General features: G+C 40.1%; 3 protein-coding genes across 3 annotated transcripts; all 3 read right to left on the minus strand.

The window, feature by feature from the left end:
* Positions 1 to 187: 187 nt before the first annotated feature.
* Positions 188 to 2,466, minus strand: LOC145777567 (uncharacterized). The gene is made up of 2 exons (XM_082588982.1): positions 466 to 2,466; positions 188 to 293 (listed from the first exon to the last, which is right to left on the minus strand). Exon 1 carries the CDS (start codon positions 2,361 to 2,363, stop codon positions 1,227 to 1,229), a length of 1,137 nt encoding a protein of 378 aa, XP_082445108.1. The 5' UTR covers positions 2,364 to 2,466; the 3' UTR covers positions 188 to 293; positions 466 to 1,226.
* On the minus strand, positions 2,405 to 9,823 carry LOC145776765 (uncharacterized). Its single transcript, XM_082587992.1, has 3 exons — positions 9,754 to 9,823; positions 2,604 to 6,766; positions 2,405 to 2,503 (listed from the first exon to the last, which is right to left on the minus strand). The coding sequence occupies exons 1-3, from the start codon at positions 9,821 to 9,823 to the stop codon at positions 2,405 to 2,407; spliced, it is 4,332 nt and encodes a 1,443-aa protein (XP_082444118.1).
* LOC145777683 (zinc finger SWIM domain-containing protein 3-like) lies at positions 8,590 to 17,133 on the minus strand. The gene is made up of 8 exons (XM_082589120.1): positions 16,799 to 17,133; positions 15,956 to 16,070; positions 15,162 to 15,390; positions 12,536 to 13,903; positions 12,099 to 12,269; positions 11,424 to 11,594; positions 11,117 to 11,269; positions 8,590 to 10,958 (listed from the first exon to the last, which is right to left on the minus strand). The coding sequence occupies exons 3-8, from the start codon at positions 15,373 to 15,375 to the stop codon at positions 10,582 to 10,584; spliced, it is 2,454 nt and encodes an 817-aa protein (XP_082445246.1). The 5' UTR covers positions 15,376 to 15,390; positions 15,956 to 16,070; positions 16,799 to 17,133; the 3' UTR covers positions 8,590 to 10,581.
* Between the last annotated feature and the right edge of the window lie 2,000 nt (positions 17,134 to 19,133).

Consider the following 19,133-nt stretch of genomic DNA (forward strand, 5'->3'; position numbering starts at 1 on the left):
GTAAATGTTTGAATTGATCAACTTTATTGACCTAGTATGAATTTTTTTTAACTTGGCTTGTTTTTCTTCACAACGCAAACTGTTCTCTCAATAGGCTTCAGTGTTTTTACTGATGTTAATTTGTTCCCCAGGCTAGATGTGGCTGACGTCAGTTGCTTTGACAGCGTCAGCAGTTTACCAGCCTGTCAGTATAGGTTTTTAATGCGACAGCCTCCTCTGGACTCCAATGTACAACCACGCCAATTGAAATTGTTGTGTATATTGATTGATGTCAAGGTGAAGACTGACGATAACTGCAATAAACAAACGAGACTAAGACAGGTGCCTAACCTACACACATATTTACACTCGCACATAATAAATCAAACAGTATTCATACAATGTATGCTGCTATTCTTAATTGTCTTATTCTTACGGCATCATTTGCATCTAAATACAGTAAACCAAATCGCACAAAGTATGTACCTGACGTTGGCGAAACCAAGACCCAAAGAGAAAACTGAAATTCTTCCAAACGAACAATCTACAACAATATTTACCAATGAACTCAGGCTTCAACAAATCTAAGTAACCATAGGGCAGATGAGAAATTACCGGTATATCAGGGCATGTTAATAATGATAGGCTATACCCTATGCATCAAACATCAAATAACATTACACACAAACTACAACATAAAGGGTATGCCGGATATAAGCCCAACAGCATAGTATTTGATTAGACCAGGTTTACTATTAAATTTGTATACTTGCACCTTAGCACAGATTGAGCACAACACTAGATACCAGGACAAGTAACACAGCAATGCAGATAGTACACAACAGATAAATGTGAAATTACATACCAATTCAAGTACAGATTTCCTTGTGGCAGTTCCGAACTTCCGATCGACTTAATAAGGACAACATACAACTATTCATTTTCACCAATGACCATTTAAACTTAGTTCCAAGCTTTCTTTTAAGTGATTTCAAACTAGCCACATTTTAGAAAGATAAGAAAAACAGGGTTGCCGGATAAAAACACAAACATTAGAAAATACGCAAGGAGCGGAGAATCACGCAGCCGTAACATCGCCCCCCAAAAAACAGCTTTATCACCATAAAGGTTTTTTTCACAGATTTCGCAAGTTAAACGTCGACTGGGGCAGTTTACAATGAATAATGAGATAGGCCTATTGCAATTGTTTTTCTTCGCACACGTTGCTCCTTCTGTCATCCTCGAACTTAGTCCTCATCCGTGGGTAGAAGAAGAATCACCTTGTGGACGGGCCTACTTAAAAACGAAACAGTTTTAGTCGGTCTACCGCGATTGTCAAGATGTGCATTAGCCATGCGTAGTTTGACCTTGCGTACTAGTCCGTCATCGCTAGGAATAACCGAGTCAATTCTGGCAAGCGGCCAGTGATTGCGTGGAGTGGCGTCGTCAGAAACAATCACGATGTCGCCGGTCTTTAGATTGCGTCGTCTGGAACACCATTTCCTTTTGGACTGCAAATTGTGAATAAATTCTTTCCTCCAACGAAACCAAAACTCATTGGCAAGATGTTGGACTCTCTTCCATCTCTTTCTTGCATAAAGGTCAGCCCTCTGAAATATTCCTGGGGGAGGAAGTAGTATCTTAGGTTTCATTGTTAACAGATGATTAGGAGTAAGTGGGGCAGGACATTCTGGGTCGCATAGCTGATCGGTTGAAAGGGGTCTGGAGTTAACAATGTTTTCAACTTCTGTCATCAAGGTCCGAAATAACTCGTCATCTAGTTGACTGCCACACGTTTTAAGCATCGGGTCAAGAGCACTTCGAATGGTGCGGATCTGTCGTTCGACCGCTCCATTCATGTGACTGGAGTGAGGTACATTAAATTTATTTGTGATTAAGTCACAGTGATGTTGTAAGAGAAAGTTACCAATGTGTTTTTCGTTCATTTCACGTTTAGCTTGTATTAAATCATTATTGGCGCCAATCAGGTTAGAACCACAGTCTGATCGTAGTTGACATATTGGGCTTCGTCGTGCAAGAAACCTTCTAAGGGCGTTAATAAATGAGCTCGTATCCATTGTGTTGGCGGTCTCTAAGTGGACAGCTCGGCTCGACATGCAGGTAAATACCACACCATACCTTTTCAAGATCGATCGCTTTTCTCGGAGATAGTATGGACCAAAGAAGTCAACGCCGGAAAACGTAAAAGGGGGCTCCTCACTCAATCGCTCGCTGGGAAGATCCGCCATTTTTTGTGTTTGAAGAGCACCTCTCCAACGCTTACAAACTACACAATTGCTGATGTGGTAACCTACTGCAGAAGATCCACCAATTATCCAGAAACCGCTCTGTCGCAAATGATTGTGGGTGATTCCGCGACCCATGTGGCTGACTTCCTTGTGACAATGGTCAATTATCAGATGCGCTACATGAGTTTTTCTTGGAATAACAGCCGGGTGTTTGGCGAGGTCAGAAATGGAAGCATTTCTAATTCGACCACCGACTCGCAAGATACCATTTTCATCTAGAAAGGGATCTAATTTGTAAAGACTGCTAGTCCTTTTCACAGTTGTGCGTGTCAGATGAGAACGACCTTCCTGTTGGAAACTGGAGAGAAATGATACTTCTTCACTAAAATGTTCCTGTTGCAAGCCTTTGATTATCTCTATCTCTGCGGTTCTCAAGCAGTTTGCAGATACTGCTTCAGCGAATACAGAAGTGTTCTTCCTAATTTTGTGTAGTAGCTTAGCCTTAAGAAGCAGACAGTTTGCTATCGCCCTTTTGGCGCTCAGCCAAGAAGAAAATCGGTCCAAACGAGATGTTTCAAATTGATTGGTTGGTTTTGAACGTTCGTTGACAGCCAGTGTTGTTCGGACAGTAGCCTTGCGCATTTCCTTTTGCATTTCGCTTGCGGTTGCTTCGTCCAACGTGGACCTTGCAGTAGCAGAAAGGTCAGAATCACCCCATAGAAATTCTGGGCCTTGAAGCCACATAGATCCTTTTAAAAAGCGTTGTGTATTCATGCCTCTGCTAGCTTCATCGCTTGGATTGGCCTTGGATTCTACATGGTACCAGGAGTCAGGACTGCAAAGATCTCGAATCTGTTGCACTCGGTTGGCCACATAAACATGGAATCTTTTGGCTTCGTTGTTTATGTAACCAAGTACAATTTTGCTGTCAGTCCAAAAATGTTCTACCACATCTGAATACCCCATCTCTTCTCTAACATATTTACTCATTCTAGCTGACAGCAAGGCGGCAGTGAGCTCTAGCCGAGGGATGGTAAATTGTTTCAATGGAGCTACTCTAGCCTTACCAATAAGAAAGGAACAATGAACTTGATCAGCACTGTTTTTAAGCCGAATATATGAGCATTGGCCATAACCGTGCTCACAGGCGTCTGAAAAGTGATGGAGCTCTACCTTTTGAACGGTTCCAAAACCTTCAGGCTGGATGCATCTCTGAACTTCAAGGGTGCTTAAGGCACTAATCTCAGATCTCCATTTACGCCATCTGGAAGCTAACATTTCAGGAATAGGGTCATCCCATTTTGCACCCTCTCGACATAGTTGTTGCAAGATCTTCTTTCCCTCCAGAACAACAGGGGCAACGAACCCAATAGGATCAAAAATGGAACTAACAGTAGACAGTATCCCTCTTCTGGTGAAAGGAAGGTCTTTGAGTATAATTCTAAACTGAAATGAATCGTTTTCAACGCACCATAAAATTCCCAGTGCATGCTCAAGAGGAAGAGGATCTTTGTTAAGATCTAATGCTTTCACACCATCAGCTCTTTTTTCTTCTGGTATTGCATCAAGGACGGATCTATCATTTGACAAGCATTTGTGAAGTTTTAAGCCAGCCCTTTCACAAAGAGCTATACTTCCTGTTATAAGAGAAACAGCCTCATCAGCGGAAGGGACTGAAGTCAAGCCATCGTCAACATAAAAGTCGTGTTTTATGAAGTCAGAAACATCCTTACCAAATTCCGCTTCCCCATCTTCAGCTGCTTGTTTCAAACCGAAATTCGCACAACCTGGTGAGCTGGTAGCCCCGAATAGATGGACTTTCATTCTGAAGACTTGCAAAGGCTTGCTGGTATTTCCATCCTCCCACCACAGAAACCTCAAGAGATCTCTGTGCTTCTCTGAAACATAGAACTGATGAAACATAGATTTGATATCGGTCATTAAGGCAATCCTTTCCTTTCGAAATCTGCAAAGGACACCCACTAGTTTGTTTGTTAGGTTGGGACCTTGCAACAAGTGGTCATTGAGAGACACACCTTGAAATTCTGCTGAACAATCAAATACCACACGAATTTTTCCAGGCTTCTTTGGGTGGTATACTCCAGTATGAGGGATGTAATTAATTTTGCCAGTCTTCTCTGCACCATGATCATCATCCACCACCTTTTCTGCACATGTGGAAACAACGTCTTTCATAAAGGTTACATAGTCCGATTCGAATCTGGGGTTTCTGTCAAACCTCCTTTTAAGCTGATTAATTCTCTTTAGAGCTAGAGCTTTATTATCAGGCAACATGACTTGTTCAGATTTTACTGGTAAGGGCATGACATAATGGCCATCTTCTTGTTGTGTGATGTCATGAGAAAGAATGTTGAGAAATGTTCTATCATGTACAGACATAGTACCGTCTAGGTTGTGATCAATAAAATCAGACTCCATTACCTTTCGAATTTGAGAAGGATTGATTACTTCTTTGGCATTGGTGGGATAAACAAATGTGCTGGGTATGCTTTTAAGCTTTGCATTTTGCTGATGTTCCAAATTCTCGACATTGACACGATGAGCGACTGATACACTGTTCCTAGTGGAATGGCACACTACTCCAACAATTCCCCAGCCAAGCAACGAACGTTGGCCATAAGGTTGGTCGTCTTCGCCAGACAAAATCTCTCTTGGTTTAACAGCCTGCGGAACGTTGTTACCAATTAGTAGACTGACTGGAACTTGTGGCAAGTATGGTGCTATTTTCTCGGCAATAGGCTGTAGATGGTTCCACTTTCGAGCTACTTCGGGTTTGGGAATCTGGGATCGACTGGCTGGGATGTTATCTCTTGTAAAAACAGCAGGCAAGTTGATTTTAGTGGTGCGGTCAAAACTAACGACTTCTAAGTCATTTAACTTTCTTGTTGAAATTGTGGCATTACTTTTGTAAACAGTGGACAGGGTCAAGTTGGTCTCACACCCAGCCAAGCCTAATTGCACTCGCAGCTCATTAGAAATGAAGCAACTATTGGACTGATCATCGAGAATTGCGTAGCATAGAATTTCTTTAGATGGATTATGCTTGCTATGAACCCACAATGGAACAATCATGGAGTTGTCACATCCTTGGACTTCATTTTCGCTCTTGCAAACTTCTACGCACCTGGAATGCAACTGTCCACTTGTTGTTGCCTGATTATCTGGTGACCTTTCGAAATGAAGTCCAGTGAGATGACGTCTCCGGCAAATTTGACACACTGCTCTGTGCAAACATTGTTGAGCCCGGTGGTCACTACAGCACCCGCAAGCAAAGCAAAGTCGATTGTCCTTCAAAAATTGAAGCCGCTGATCACGCAATATCTCCAAGAATTTAGAACAATCATTGATGACGTGTCTTCCTTGGCAATATGTACAGTACTGTCCCACACGGTTATAATTTCTTTCTTCAGTAGTAGTGGCAAATGTTCTTGCTGGTTTGGGGTCTTTAATGGCATTTTTAAATGACAGCACTTCAGTATTTAGCCCTGTCAGTTCAGGAATATTAACTTCTTCTGATCCAACTTCGACAAACTTTACTAATTCTTCAAAGGGTGGGTACTGGCCTGCAGTTCTTTTGTAATAGAAAACCCTTTCCCGCCATTTATTTTGCATGTAAACTGGAAGCTTTTGAATGATTTTGGTGGACTCTTGTGGGAAGTCCAGAATTTGAAGACCATTAACAGACTGTTTTACTTCAGCAACCTGTATCAGAAAGTCTGACAGGTGCTGAAGCTCCGCCGTCTGTCGAGGACTGATCCTTGGCCACGAGGAAAGCTTGTGAAGAAACGCCTGACCAATCGCGCTTGGATTGCCATACCTTTCTTTCAGGCGATTTCTTGCAATAAAGTACGCATTTTCGCTTTGGTGTAGAAGCAAACCGGTAATGAGCTCCTTTGCATCTTTATCCAAATATTGACCAAGGAGATTCAGCTTGTGTTTAGGACAATGGACCCTATCTCCTATTAGGGCATCAAAGGCAGTTTCCCAAGCTGGAAATTCAATGATGTTGCCCTTAAACACATCAATCTTGATGTCAGGGATGCGGTAACTTGCAGTTGCCCTTTCAGCATATAAGGGAGCTCTATTGTTGTATTCTCTTTCCATGTGCAGATTTTCCATAGACGACATGATCCGCTGTTGCTGCTCGTGTTCTGATTCTACAGGAATATTGTGCAGCATTGAATTTAAACTTGATTCATGTGGACCACGGTTTATTGCCGTGGATCTGGCTTCTTCTTTTGGAATTTTCAAGGTTACATGTCCATTATTGTTTCCTTCAGGAATGGGATGGGATTTTGTGGATGGGTTCTTGGGACCTACAGGTTGCTTTGATTTTCTTGAGGCACCAGAGACAAGAGACATTGAGTCACTGGAACTAAACTCGATTGCAAGTCTTTGAAGCGCTTCTTCAACACTCTTGTTGGCTTGATCGGCAAGCTTCTCACAATTTTCAAACTCTTCTTTGAATTTTCCTTCTTCATCCAGATTGCTTTCCTTTGCGCTTACAAAGGACTCTTCTAAGGTATCCAATGACGAATACAATTTCCCAACAGCACATCGAATCTCTGCACTGTCACTGGATGTAACTTTTAGGCTGTGGCTATTCTTACAACATATTGTAAAAATAGCCTCAGAGGCTATTCTTACAAGCACCACTCAAGCATTACGTTTGACATCAATATGCGCTCATGCGTGATCTGGAACTGGTATACAAGTAGCGACCCTGGTTAAAAAGGAGATGACGTCACACAGGAGGAATCCACCATAAAATGGTGGAAAAGTGGGGTGAAATTAGTCAACCATGACAAAAAAAAGCGTGCAAGTGTCCGCTTTTACCTAATAGCTATGTAACACAAGCCCGAAAAACACCACATATCTCCTTAGAAAAGAATTAAACTTGACCAAGTTTAACTATTTATCCGAAGAATAGCCTACTTCTAAAGATACCAGCATTTAATCAATAATATATCTTTGTCGTTTCTGCTTCGATTTTTACAATTGAACCATTGCTGGAAAGCGCAAGCTATCGTTTATCCAAATGAAGGTCAGCCAGACTCTAAAAGTTAAAAATATTTCTTAGGTAAAGAGTTGAACTTGACCGACTTTAACCATTTATCCCAAAAATACTTGTAAAGATACCAGCATTTAATAAACGCTAATCTAAAGAACATATCTCTGTCTATTGACAAGCAAAAGTTGAGGTTGATAGCTTTTTCACAAAGCGAGCAACCGGGCTTCAAACACAAGCAAATAGCGCCCGATGACTCGTTGCATTTCCGAATCGAAGCAAGTATACAAGTCTCCCCGGTCTGCGATCATTATATGTCTTTATTAAATTAGTTGTAAGTTGCTTGTTTCTGCTTCGATTTTAACAATTGAACCATTGCTGGAAAGCACAAGCTATCGTCTATCCAAATTAAGGTCAGCCAGACTCTAAAAGTTAAAAATATTTCTTAGGTAAAGAGTTGAACTTGACCGACTTTAACCATTTATCCCACAAATATTTTTAAAGATAACAGCATTTAATAAACGCTAATCTAAACAACATATCTCTGTCTATTGACAAGCAAAAGTTGAGGTTGATAGCTTTTTCACAAAGCGAGCAACCGGGCTTCAAACACAAGCAAATAGCGCCAGATGACTCGTTGCATTTCCGAAAAGCTAGGCTATTTACAAAAAGTGAATACCGCACATGTTAAACAAAAACTGTACATATTTTGAGCACAGCACAGTAACTGTTAGGCCAGATCATCACCCATGTGTCCCTCCTCTCCTTGCCTAGATGAGACCTGCCATTTGTCCTCGCAACCCTTTTTGTTTCCCGACCAAACTGAGAAGTTTAGAGTTTCGTTATTTGTTGGATGCAAATAGACGCATGCTTACATTTTTGACCACCTTAAAACACTAAACCAGTTTCTGCTCGACATAGCCTACAGTGTTCAATTTTTGTCCCAGGAATCAACTCTTCAAGCAATACTTTCCCTACTTTGTGTGCACTAACATCCTAATTTATATGCCATTGTTAACAATTGCGATATTCGTGAATTCATTTGAGGCTTTGGGTACCGGAATTAATATACTTATTTGAACTAGCAAATTCAATCCACAACACTTTCCACTAGGCTGTTACTTAACACTAAGCACGCATATGCGCTGCGATTTGTGGCCGTGTTAGCAACTGAAAAAAAGCCTTGGTGTGAAGATCACTGAATTGTTCAAAATGTGAGCTCAGTAGCCTATTACTGTGCTTGCAACTGCATGGTGCTATCAACGTGCAAAACAACTCGGCTCCAGGTCCCCTGCGGTCACAGACACGCATATTATCCCTGAATAGGGGGGTATCGCGTTTGCCATTCGCTCATTGTCGCCTGGTTTGATTGCAAACAAGTCTGTTCTATGTAGTTGCTTTCCTCATTGCGTCTAGTATGTCAGCACAATTGCTTTATCATCGCGAACGCCATTGTCACTTTTCCTCATCCACCTTTCCCAGGCTTGTTCGCGATGAAAGGCACAGAGTAACACGTAGCAATCTGCGGAACAAGAAGTCGTGGGCACTGAGTGGTAAAGTACAGTAGCAACTTAACAGTGACGACACAAATGCATGAGCAATGGAGACAGCACACAAGCAACGAAAATGTTAATGCAATTCACTAACTTGAAAAAACGCTTTCGATGGCCTTGATTTCCGCCTCACATTTATCGGTCATGAAAAACGAAGGGTTCCAGTTTTCTGACCACCCTTTTACAACAGAAAGTGCTTCTGCTATGTCCGAAGCTTGTTCATTTTGGATAATAAACGTAGCAACAACCTGGTAACCAACATTCGTTCTGACGCAAAGAAAAAATAGAGGAAGGGAATACTTGGACGTCTTGTAAGTTGCATCCAAGAGGCAAATGCCTTGGCCGCAACGATGCAACAATCGTATTATCTTCATCTACGATGAGTTACAATCAACTAAATTTTCATCTTATGATAGTAGCCTACAGAAATAATATACGGTACTGTACGTAACATTGAAAACCACCAAGCCTACTACGTGAATATGGTAAAAAATAAATTGTCTCAAAAAGATTGGTTGTGACCCAAACCCTGCCTTTAGTTACCGCTGGACATGTCACTTGGTCCAATCAATAACACCACATAGGCGTATGGATTTGGCACACTAGATGGAAAAAATACAAAAGAGGTCAGTGAAGTAGGCTAGGCTACTTTGAATCAACAAAGCTTTTACACCTGAAAACTGAGTGTCTTTAAGAAACGAGATGAAAAGTTGATGAAACAGAACACATTTACATATGTTTATAGCATTTTTTGCAGTTAGTAAACCGTTTCCTCTTTTATGATGCCTAACCTCCACTTTGGTGAAAACACTGTGCTTTGCAGAAACCTTTTCAGAATCTTTGTCAACAAAGAAAAGGCTTATTATTGTAGTATGAATATCAACACTTAGTACACTAGTGAATTACAATGACAGGATGTTAAAAATCAACATTAACATGGCACCGTATGCTCGTTTCTGAACAACAACAAGCTTCGTTCCTGCTTTTGCTTCGTACTCTTCAATGGATCTCATGGCATCTTCAACTGAAGCCAACCACTTTCAACAATAAACAATTGATTTTTTACTGTTATAAACTTATGGATCTTCATCACCCATTTTTTGCCATAAGAAATCAAAGCATTTATGCCATAGCCTAAGATTACAGTGAAGAAATGTAAATACTACACACATGCAACAAATCTGGATTTAGCGAGTATAAGGTAGCTGATAGTTTGAAGCTCCAGTTTTTCTTCTTTCCTTCTACTATAAGTACTTCACCACATTTAGGTTTGTTTTATTCTGATGACAGCTCCTGATGAGTCAGTCAAAAAAAAAACTGCAGCTTCGAGCTACCTTTTACTTGCTATTTTCAAGTTCTGTACCACCATTTGCTATGAAAGAGTTCAACATACGTATACTAATTGTGTTAAGTTGGAAACAGTAAAATAGTTGAATATTAATGAACTGTTGAAGGTCTTGTTGGACCGTAGTATATTGCAGCAACTACATTACAAACCTGTACTAGTCCATGACTTTCAGCCAGCTCTCCCAAAGAATGTTAAATGTCCTAAATGCATCAGAACTTTTAATGCCAGGATTGGACTCATTAGTCATTCAAGAACACATCGTTAGCGTTTTATGTGAGGACCATTGAAGAAACGATTTTTATCAAATGTTACAAGTTTCAAGCATAACGCGTCAAGGCCAATAAGTCTTTTCGTAGTTCACGGTTTACATAACCTTGGTTTAATTGACAAAGCGAGATTGCAGTATCACCTGAACATTCAATGTCACTTCTCCATAAGGTTGCATTTCCTGCAGAACCAAGACTTCGTTTTTGGCGGCATTGTTCTACCAAGACATCTCAGATGGTGCCAATCCAGACACGAGTCGCACATGATGCTGTCGCCTGCATCAAGATCTAAATAACAGGAGATGCACAACCAGCGGCCTTTATTTCGCAAAGTGGTCAGTAGGTTCTCCATCAACGTCCAACCGTCAAAAGAAAAATGTCTTCGCACAGAAGCAATGGCAATGTTTTCATCTAAACACTTCATTGGAATTCTTTCGGGCAACGTTTCAATTTCATTTTCTTCGATCAGTCGATCGCTGAATGGACGCAAGACCTCTTCTACTACCTCAGAATCGACAAACCAACTGAGTATTGCTGAAAAATATGACCATGGGTGACTTTGTTTGATGTAGCCTACGTACGCTTTGACGTAGCCTATCGGCTAGGCAGACCCACAGAAGTCAAAGTGTAGTTTTTTAAACTAACGTAGGCTATAACAAAAATGAAGTCACACAAACATAAATGCAACAAACCTGCTTCTTTCTGAAAAGACGACTTCAGTCTGAATGGAATTGGTCCGCTCTTTTTTTGTCTCTTGCGTGGTAACCCAATGACTGTCAATCCAGCTCCTTTTGGCCTGCCACGTTTCATCATCTTCGGTGGAAATTTAATTGATCCTGCATCATCTGTTAATAAACACAACGAGAATCGAATATAGGCTACAACGTAGAAAACATCACTATTTCAACGTTTTTATTAAAAAATTAATAAACATAATGCATTATGCAATGCAAGAAAAAACAACTAATCAGAAATGAATGTTTCAGAAACAGCACATACTTGTAAAAGACTGAATAGAACTGGACGGTGTCTGCATCATAATCGCACTGGTATCAACGGTCGACAAGACGTCACCGGGTGTGTGCTGTGAACTACTACTTGAGACTGTAGGAAGTGCAATTCCAGGATCATTGCTGGAAGATGTTGCAGCAGCACTTCCAGTATCAGTGCCTGAAAAGGATCACCTCTGAGCAATGAAGAAACAATAGAAGCGTCGCACGAGTCTTTACTGGACAATTATTGGATGTGTTGCACTGTTGCAATGGGGGCCAAACTGACGAGGTTACGGTCCTGGGCGGAACATAATGTCGTATAATCGTAAATACGTGCACTGGCAGTAGATATTGTGATATACCGTATTTTGAGTTGGAAGCGAGCACTTGAGGTGTCAACAAATCTACATTAACCTTTTGAAAACAAGATTTTGTTGCAGCCAAAACATGCTTCTGGCGTGGTTACCGAATGCCAACCAATCCAGTATCTATCAAAATCTGCTAGGTGTTTCTCGATGATTATTTGCACAATGCTGCATCACCTGCCAATAAACTCATTACTTATCAAATAATGCAGACCGTGCTATAATCTTAAGAAACATGAAACGTAGTGTAAGCGCAGCATGCAATGCAAGAAAAAAAAAACAACTAATCAGAAATGAAGCTTTCAGAAACAGCATACTTCTAAAAGACTGAACAGAACTGGACGGAGTCTGCATCATAATCGCACTGGTATCAACGGTCGACAAGACGTCACAGGGTGTGTGCTGTAAAGTACTGTTTGAGACCGTAGGAAATACAATTCCAGGATCATTGCTGGAAGATGTTGCAGCAGCACTTCCAGTATTAGTGCCTGAAAAGGATCATGCAGTTGTTCACAAAAGCAGAATTACTGAGCATCTGCAACCTTGTATAATCGTAAATTAGTGCGCAACTGCGCATGCAGTACATATTAGCCCACATATTGGATAGCTCAACGCCATAAAAATCATTGCTCAAAAAAAAATTGACTGCAAAATCACGACGCAAGTTGCAGTAACTAACCCATATCTCTTCAGATATTTGAAAAAGTAGGCTAGTTTTTCTGATTTAGTAAATAGTGCTAGCATATAGGCCTACCTTTCTGAGTTTGACCCAAAAAGTTCACAACTTGGAATTTCTTTCCTTCCTGCAAGAACTCTGCAATTTGTCGTAAATTATCCAGGTTGTATTGGAATTCATCCATTCCTTGTTCAGATATCATTAACGCAATCTTCTGGGAAATATCTTGAACACGGCGATACTTTTGCTGTTCTGATAAAACACATCTTCTTTGAGGCTTGTTAAGAATCTCAACAGCTGGTAATGTGGATGCAGGACCGTTGTCCAGTGAGTTTCTTGTCAGGCGATGGGATTTAAGAAAATATTGCATTGTCCACCGTTCTGAACAAAGATTGGGATTGTACTCTGACATATGGAGCTGCCTTCTAACTGCTAAGACATGCCTACAAGGTAGCAGCATTGATGATGTGAATCCACAAGGACATGCTGTTGTTGTGACTGCCAATTCCCCATGGACACGAGATTTTACTATGGCAGAATCATTCAAAATCTCTGACATGACAACCTTTTCCGCTAACTTGAATTGTTGTTGCACATGAATATATGCAAATGGTGTCAGTAGCTGTTGGTATTGTCTCTCCGCCACACTTGAAATCGCATCAATTGGAACCTTAAGGAAAGCATTTGACGCTTTGTGGTCACGTTCGGTGGAAAGAGATTGGATACATGCCATCAGATCTTTAAAAAACATGGTCATTCCTGAGTATCTTGTTATGACACTTTTCAACTTTCCATTGATGGATTCCAGTCGATTATTAGTTCTGTTCAAAAAATTAGCTTTCAAGTTGCTCAGTCCATCCACCCATTGATGTCGAATAGCATGCCAGTTATCGTTATAATATGTTGTGACAGCAATTGGGACTGTGTCAACGAATTGGTTATACAGTAAATTATAAGCTGACTCATTTTTGGCATTTGCCAGTTTTCCTAAAATTTCCAGTGATACCTGCCTTTGGGCTGAAGAAATGCCTAATTTTTCCATGGAAACTTCTCTACGAAAAGTGCGAAGGGTATGAAAATAGCAAATTAAAATTTCTGCAGTAGGCAGCATTTTCATCATGGCATCCCGCTCTGTCATGTCTTTGTCAGCCATTACAACCTCCACTTTATCCCAAGCTGGATTGTGGAGTTTAAACTGAGTTAACAGCTTGCTGATGGTCAGTTTGTCTTCAGTGGCTACAAGCCACAGACACACAATTTCACTCTGACCTAAGCCATCAACATTCAGCATCACATATAATGGCATTCTCAAGTCATTAAGTTTGTAGGTTGCATCAATCAGCAGCATTTCGGGATATGCCGCAAAGGTTTCCCGCATGTCTTTCGTTTGAAAGTATATCGCCTGCAATTGTTTGTCATCATCTGCAAACACATCTACTGCAGCACCTAAAATGAAAATAAACTGAGGATTAGTATACCCTACAAAGCAAGAATCTTGACAATCCTGGGCCAGACTAAAATAGCGCAAAACAATTAGGCCTATTAGGCACTCCATCAGATTTAAAAGCAAAAACATCAACTTTTAGTGAAATTTGTTTTCTATTCTATGTTATTTTAATTATTGGCCAGAGGAAGGATGTTTAGGCCTTTGGTAATATTTACATCATATAATCAATGTTCCAACTGAGCGGTTGTATACCACTCTCACCCCATTCTCTAAAAGATGCCACATTGCAATGCTTAGGGTCCGTTAAAAGGATCCATTAGGAGTAAACTTTTACGTAGATTTCAAATTTAGCAATGTTTTCTATTTCTATCCACTCAAAGTAGAATTGTTTCAAGATATTGAAGACCTTTGATTGAATTCCTTGATCCCGCTTTCAATCTTACAATCCCCATAGCGCCTTATGTTGCAACAAAAATCTTTGGAGCATGAGTTTGGGAAAGTAGAATGAATTCTTATGAAGAAAATGAAGCAAAAAATACTCTCAATTGACCCTTTATAGCTCAATGTTGCAAATTTTCCACACGTTGTAGGGTACTGCTAATATTCTGTGTTGGTTATACTAGACAAACGTTTTCTGAATAGAAAAACGTCTGAAAATTAGATATTTTTCTTGTGTAGCCTACTATGATGTGCGTACTGGTAATCCGCAGTTTGCTGCAGTAGACAGAGTCTATTGACCGGTAAACCAGGCGGTCAACACTTTAAATTGAACTGGCAATGGTGAGATTGAACCCACGTCATCGAAATAATTCATCTGCAGTCTAAACCATTACGGCAAGAGGTCAATCGCGAATTGCTTAATTGACATTATATCTGAAATGGTTCAAGAAGAATGCTCACAATATCATGTGACACTCAATCTGCAGCAGCGACCTGTAGATTGCAAATACGCCTACGGTGTTGACCAATGTTACAGGCAACCTGGTAGCCTATTCTTGCATTGCTGCAGTACTACAATGATGCAAAAAATTAGATTTTTCCAAGGTCATGACCCTGACCACAGCTTGCACACACACATCCGGCTCTAGGCCGGAGTCACATCACCTCCAGTACGGAGCCAGAATTTGACCGGAACCGGAGCTCATTCTATCTCTACTTATCATACTGCACATAGAAATTAGAAAGTCATCTCTACTATTTAGCATGAACATATCTTGTACTGTATAACAGACAAAAAAGTTTTGTCTGTCGACTAACCTTTTTCTTTGTTCATTTCATTAATAAGTTCATCATAGGTGTTTTCATACAAAGGTCTCTGTTTTGCGGCAATATTATGCAGATCTTTAAGAATAACTGTTTTTCCTGTAGAAGCTGCAATGTGCTTTTGTACCAACTTTTTATTTGCTTTGGTGGCAAGCATTTCTCCGATCACACTGCTTTCTGTTTCATTTAATCTTCGTTGTTTAGGCATCAAATTAAATGCATTCTGAAAAATAATTTATATGCACATAGTCAAGAAAATGACATATCTTTTGACAGGTGTCCAACCCACAGAGATGGGCAAGATCACCAGGTTTGGTGAATCGGCGGCTTGAATATGACCAGTTTCGCACAAACTGGTCATATTCAGCATGTGCGTAGTCATGCGCGCAAAGTGAAATGACCACTTTACCGTGTCTTACGATGAAGTCAAGATCAGAAAAACTGTCTTGCAACATTCTTAACGTGTTTTAGTACAGTAGCAAACAATATTTGAACTTCAAGTGTCATAATCAAAATGCAATTATACACGAAAAGTAATTTTTTGGATAAAGGGGGTTTTGGACGGAAATTTCAATTTTTTTTACTAGTGGTCTTAGAATGTACTGTTGTATCCTAAAACCTGGGTTAAAATTGAATTTGAAAAAAAAGCCGATTAACCCCCCCCCCTAATGTTATTGCTCTTTTTTATCCTTCACATAATTTCTGATGAAAGCCTCCTTATCATATACAGGGCTAGTGTGACCATAGCTCAAAGGCTATGACTACTACAAAGGGTTATTTCCACTTACTTCATTGAAATCATGATTATGATCATTGACATTACTAATCTCAGTGATGCATAGCGCTTTTCCATCTGACGTTGCATTTACTTTGATTCCAAATGGACAACCTTTGATAAAAGTACTGAAAAACAACAAAGATGAGGTGACATAGGCCGTGTTGAATCACCCATAAGTACACCTAAATTAGCCATAACTCACGTTAAAGTAGCCTACCTGCAAGTCATGTCAAATTGCCCATAAGTTGCATCCAATTACCTATAAGCCCACCTGAATTACCCATAAAGTCACGTTGAATTACCACAAGTTCAGCCGAGCATTCTCATAAATCTAGTCGATTTACCCATAAGTGACGTCAAATTGCCAAAAAGCTGCGTTGAAGTACCCATAAGGCATGTCTTTATGGATAATTTCATGAGACTTACGGGTAATTCGACGAATTGTGCTGATGAGCAATTCGACGTAACATATGGGTAAATTGACAAAACTAATGGGTAATTCAATGCAACTTAGGAATAATTCTGGGCATGACAATTCAATGGAAATTACAATAGACAGCATGCGGGAATGGTTCAGCAGAATATATGCATTTTGCTAAGTTCTAAGCATTCATAAGGAATGTAGGCAATTTGCACTTATGCAAAACTCAATCTATTAGCAAAACTTATTACAATAGACAGCATGCGGGAATGGTTCAGCAGAATATATGCATTTTGCTAAGTTCTTAGCATTCATAAGGAATGTAGGCAATTTGCACTTATGCAAAACTCAATCTATTAGCAAAACTTATGCATATAGGCTACATGAGTAGCTCAACCTATGGGCACCAAGGACAAAACCATCATTACTTACCTTTGATTTGGTTATTTTCCTTGACTACATGATTTGGGTGTTCTTCCTCCATGCACACAAGCATACTGTATTGTACGATACTTCAACTGTTCATTCCAGGTTTTTGTGGATGTAAGTGCTAGACGTCGTTTTGCGCGTTCAATTGTTATGGAATTTCTCACATAAACATTGACAAAGTTTTCTTTTTCCCATTGCTTAATAGCCGAAGAAAGTGTCTCAAAACTGTAATATAATGCTCCCTTCGTAATCATGATGACGATGGATTCATTGACGTGTAGTTTCGATCAGCAAAATCAGCAACTACCGCGGTTCACTCTACGATCAAGTGTGCAGCACAAGCCAATACGCATGCGCGCGAAATTACGTATGAGCGTCGTCGGATGAAACGCCTGAGCGCATTAAGGTCTTGCTCGAGTAAACAACGTCTTGCTTGAGTGGTGCTTGTAAGAATAGCTTCAGAGGCTAGTTTTACAATATGTTGTAAGAATAGCCACTTCGTAACTTTTAACCTATTAATAGTTTTTAAACATTTCTTGAATTCATCTAAGAGTGAACCGAACTGCTCATGTTTGGCCATCATGTAGAGCTAATGTTGAAATACCAAGTTGAATAAACAATAAACAAGTTAGGGTCAGCTAGGTTTAGGCTGCTTATAAATAAACAGCGTCAGTTATTGTGGCTGACGTCAGTTGCTTTGACAGCGTCAGCAGTTTACCAGCCTGTCAGTATAGGTTTTTAATGCGACAGCCTCCTCTGGACTCCAATGTACAACCACGCCAATTGAAATTGTTGTGTATATTGATTGATGTCAAGGTGAAGACTGACGATAACTGCAATAAACAAACGAGACTAAGACAGGTGCCTAACCTACACACATATTTACACTCGCACATAATAAATCAAACAGTATTCATACAATGTATGCTGCTATTCTTAATTGTCTTATTCTTACGGCATCATTTGCATCTAAATACAGTAAACCAAATCGCACAAAGTATGTACCTGACGTTGGCGAAACCAAGACCCAAAGAGAAAACTGAAATTCTTCCAAACGAACAATCTACAACAATATTTACCAATGAACTCAGGCTTCAACAAATCTAAGTAACCATAGGGCAGATGAGAAATTACCGGTATATCAGGGCATGTTAATAATGATAGGCTATACCCTATGCATCAAACATCAAATAACATTACACACAAACTACAACATAAAGGGTATGCCGGATATAAGCCCAACAGCATAGTATTTGATTAGACCAGGTTTACTATTAAATTTGTATACTTGCACCTTAGCACAGATTGAGCACAACACTAGATACCAGGACAAGTAACACAGCAATGCAGATAGTACACAACAGATAAATGTGAAATTACATACCAATTCAAGTACAGATTTCCTTGTGGCAGTTCCGAACTTCCGATCGACTTAATAAGGACAACATACAACTATTCATTTTCACCAATGACCATTTAAACTTAGTTCCAAGCTTTCTTTTAAGTGATTTCAAACTAGCCACATTTTAGAAAGATAAGAAAAACAGGGTTGCCGGATAAAAACACAAACATTAAAAAATACGCAAGGAGCGGAGAATCACGCAGCCGTAACACTAGAGCCTTGATATTTATTTTAGACATTTTACACCAGGCAAGAGTAGCCTATGCAGTATATATGCACAGTGGCGTACGCAGGATTTTCCCAAGGGGGGGGGGGGGGGTGGGGGGGGGCATTGACAGTAGCGTAGCCAGGAATTTTGAAAGGGGGGGTTGTGACGGCGTTTTCGCCTAAGACAACACCCAGCGGCGGGGGGTCTGGAGGACTCCCCTAGAAAATTTTGAAAAATTACTTTGAATTTGGTGCATTCTGAGAGCATTTTCAACAAAAATGTGGGTATAAATATTCCTGAAAAATGGTGCTGTCAGGTGGCATAGCAAAAGGATAAGATCATATTTTCTTCGGCATTTTTCGGAAATAAAGCTAAGTCTCTATATTTTCTTGTTGCTAATTCCTGGCTGAGATGTTTGAATGTTTGGTATTGGCAAAACTTGCTCTTTTAATGCAGTTTTGTTTAAAATTAGGCAAGTTGTTTTTAGACTGAAAGCATCATTCCCCATCATTCCCAAGAGACTGAAAGCATCATTCTCAATATCGTGACGTCACACGCGTGCCAAAGGGAGGGTTGTAACCCCCAAACCCCCCTGGCTACGCTACTGGCCATTGATATCTCAGACGTCTTCATGATATCCCAGTAGCCTATGGTTTTAGTTTAGACTTTATCTATTTCTTTCTCACTATAATAGGCTTACAGAACACTATGCTGCATTGGCATAGGCT

Source organism: Aplidium turbinatum, chromosome 9 (assembly GCF_918807975.1).
Source record: "Aplidium turbinatum chromosome 9, kaAplTurb1.1, whole genome shotgun sequence".
In the NCBI taxonomy this organism is placed as follows: domain Eukaryota; kingdom Metazoa; phylum Chordata; class Ascidiacea; order Aplousobranchia; family Polyclinidae; genus Aplidium; species Aplidium turbinatum.

Bases quoted from the DNA above. Each gene is read 5' to 3' on its own strand.
- LOC145777567 (XM_082588982.1), bottom strand. From the start codon at position 2,363: ATGGGTCGCGGAATCACCCACAATCATTTGCGACAGAGCGGTTTCTGG.
- LOC145776765 (XM_082587992.1), bottom strand. From the start codon at position 9,823: ATGAGATCCATTGAAGAGTACGAAGCAAAAGCAGGAACGAAGCTTGTT. The intron at 6,767-9,753 runs GTGCCATGTTAA...TGGATACCTTAG, and splicing joins TGTTCAGAAACGAGCATACG to AAGAGTCCTTTGTAAGCGCA. The intron at 2,504-2,603 runs GTATCATTTCTC...ATCCCTTTCTAG, and splicing joins AGGAACATTTTAGTGAAGAA to ATGAAAATGGTATCTTGCGA.
- LOC145777683 (XM_082589120.1), bottom strand. From the start codon at position 15,375: ATGCCTAAACAACGAAGATTAAATGAAACAGAAAGCAGTGTGATCGGA. The intron at 13,904-15,161 runs GTTAGTCGACAG...TTTTCATTTTAG, and splicing joins TGAAATGAACAAAGAAAAAG to GTGCTGCAGTAGATGTGTTT. The intron at 10,959-11,116 runs GTTTGTTGCATT...CATATTTTTCAG, and splicing joins GTCTTTTCAGAAAGAAGCAG to CAATACTCAGTTGGTTTGTC.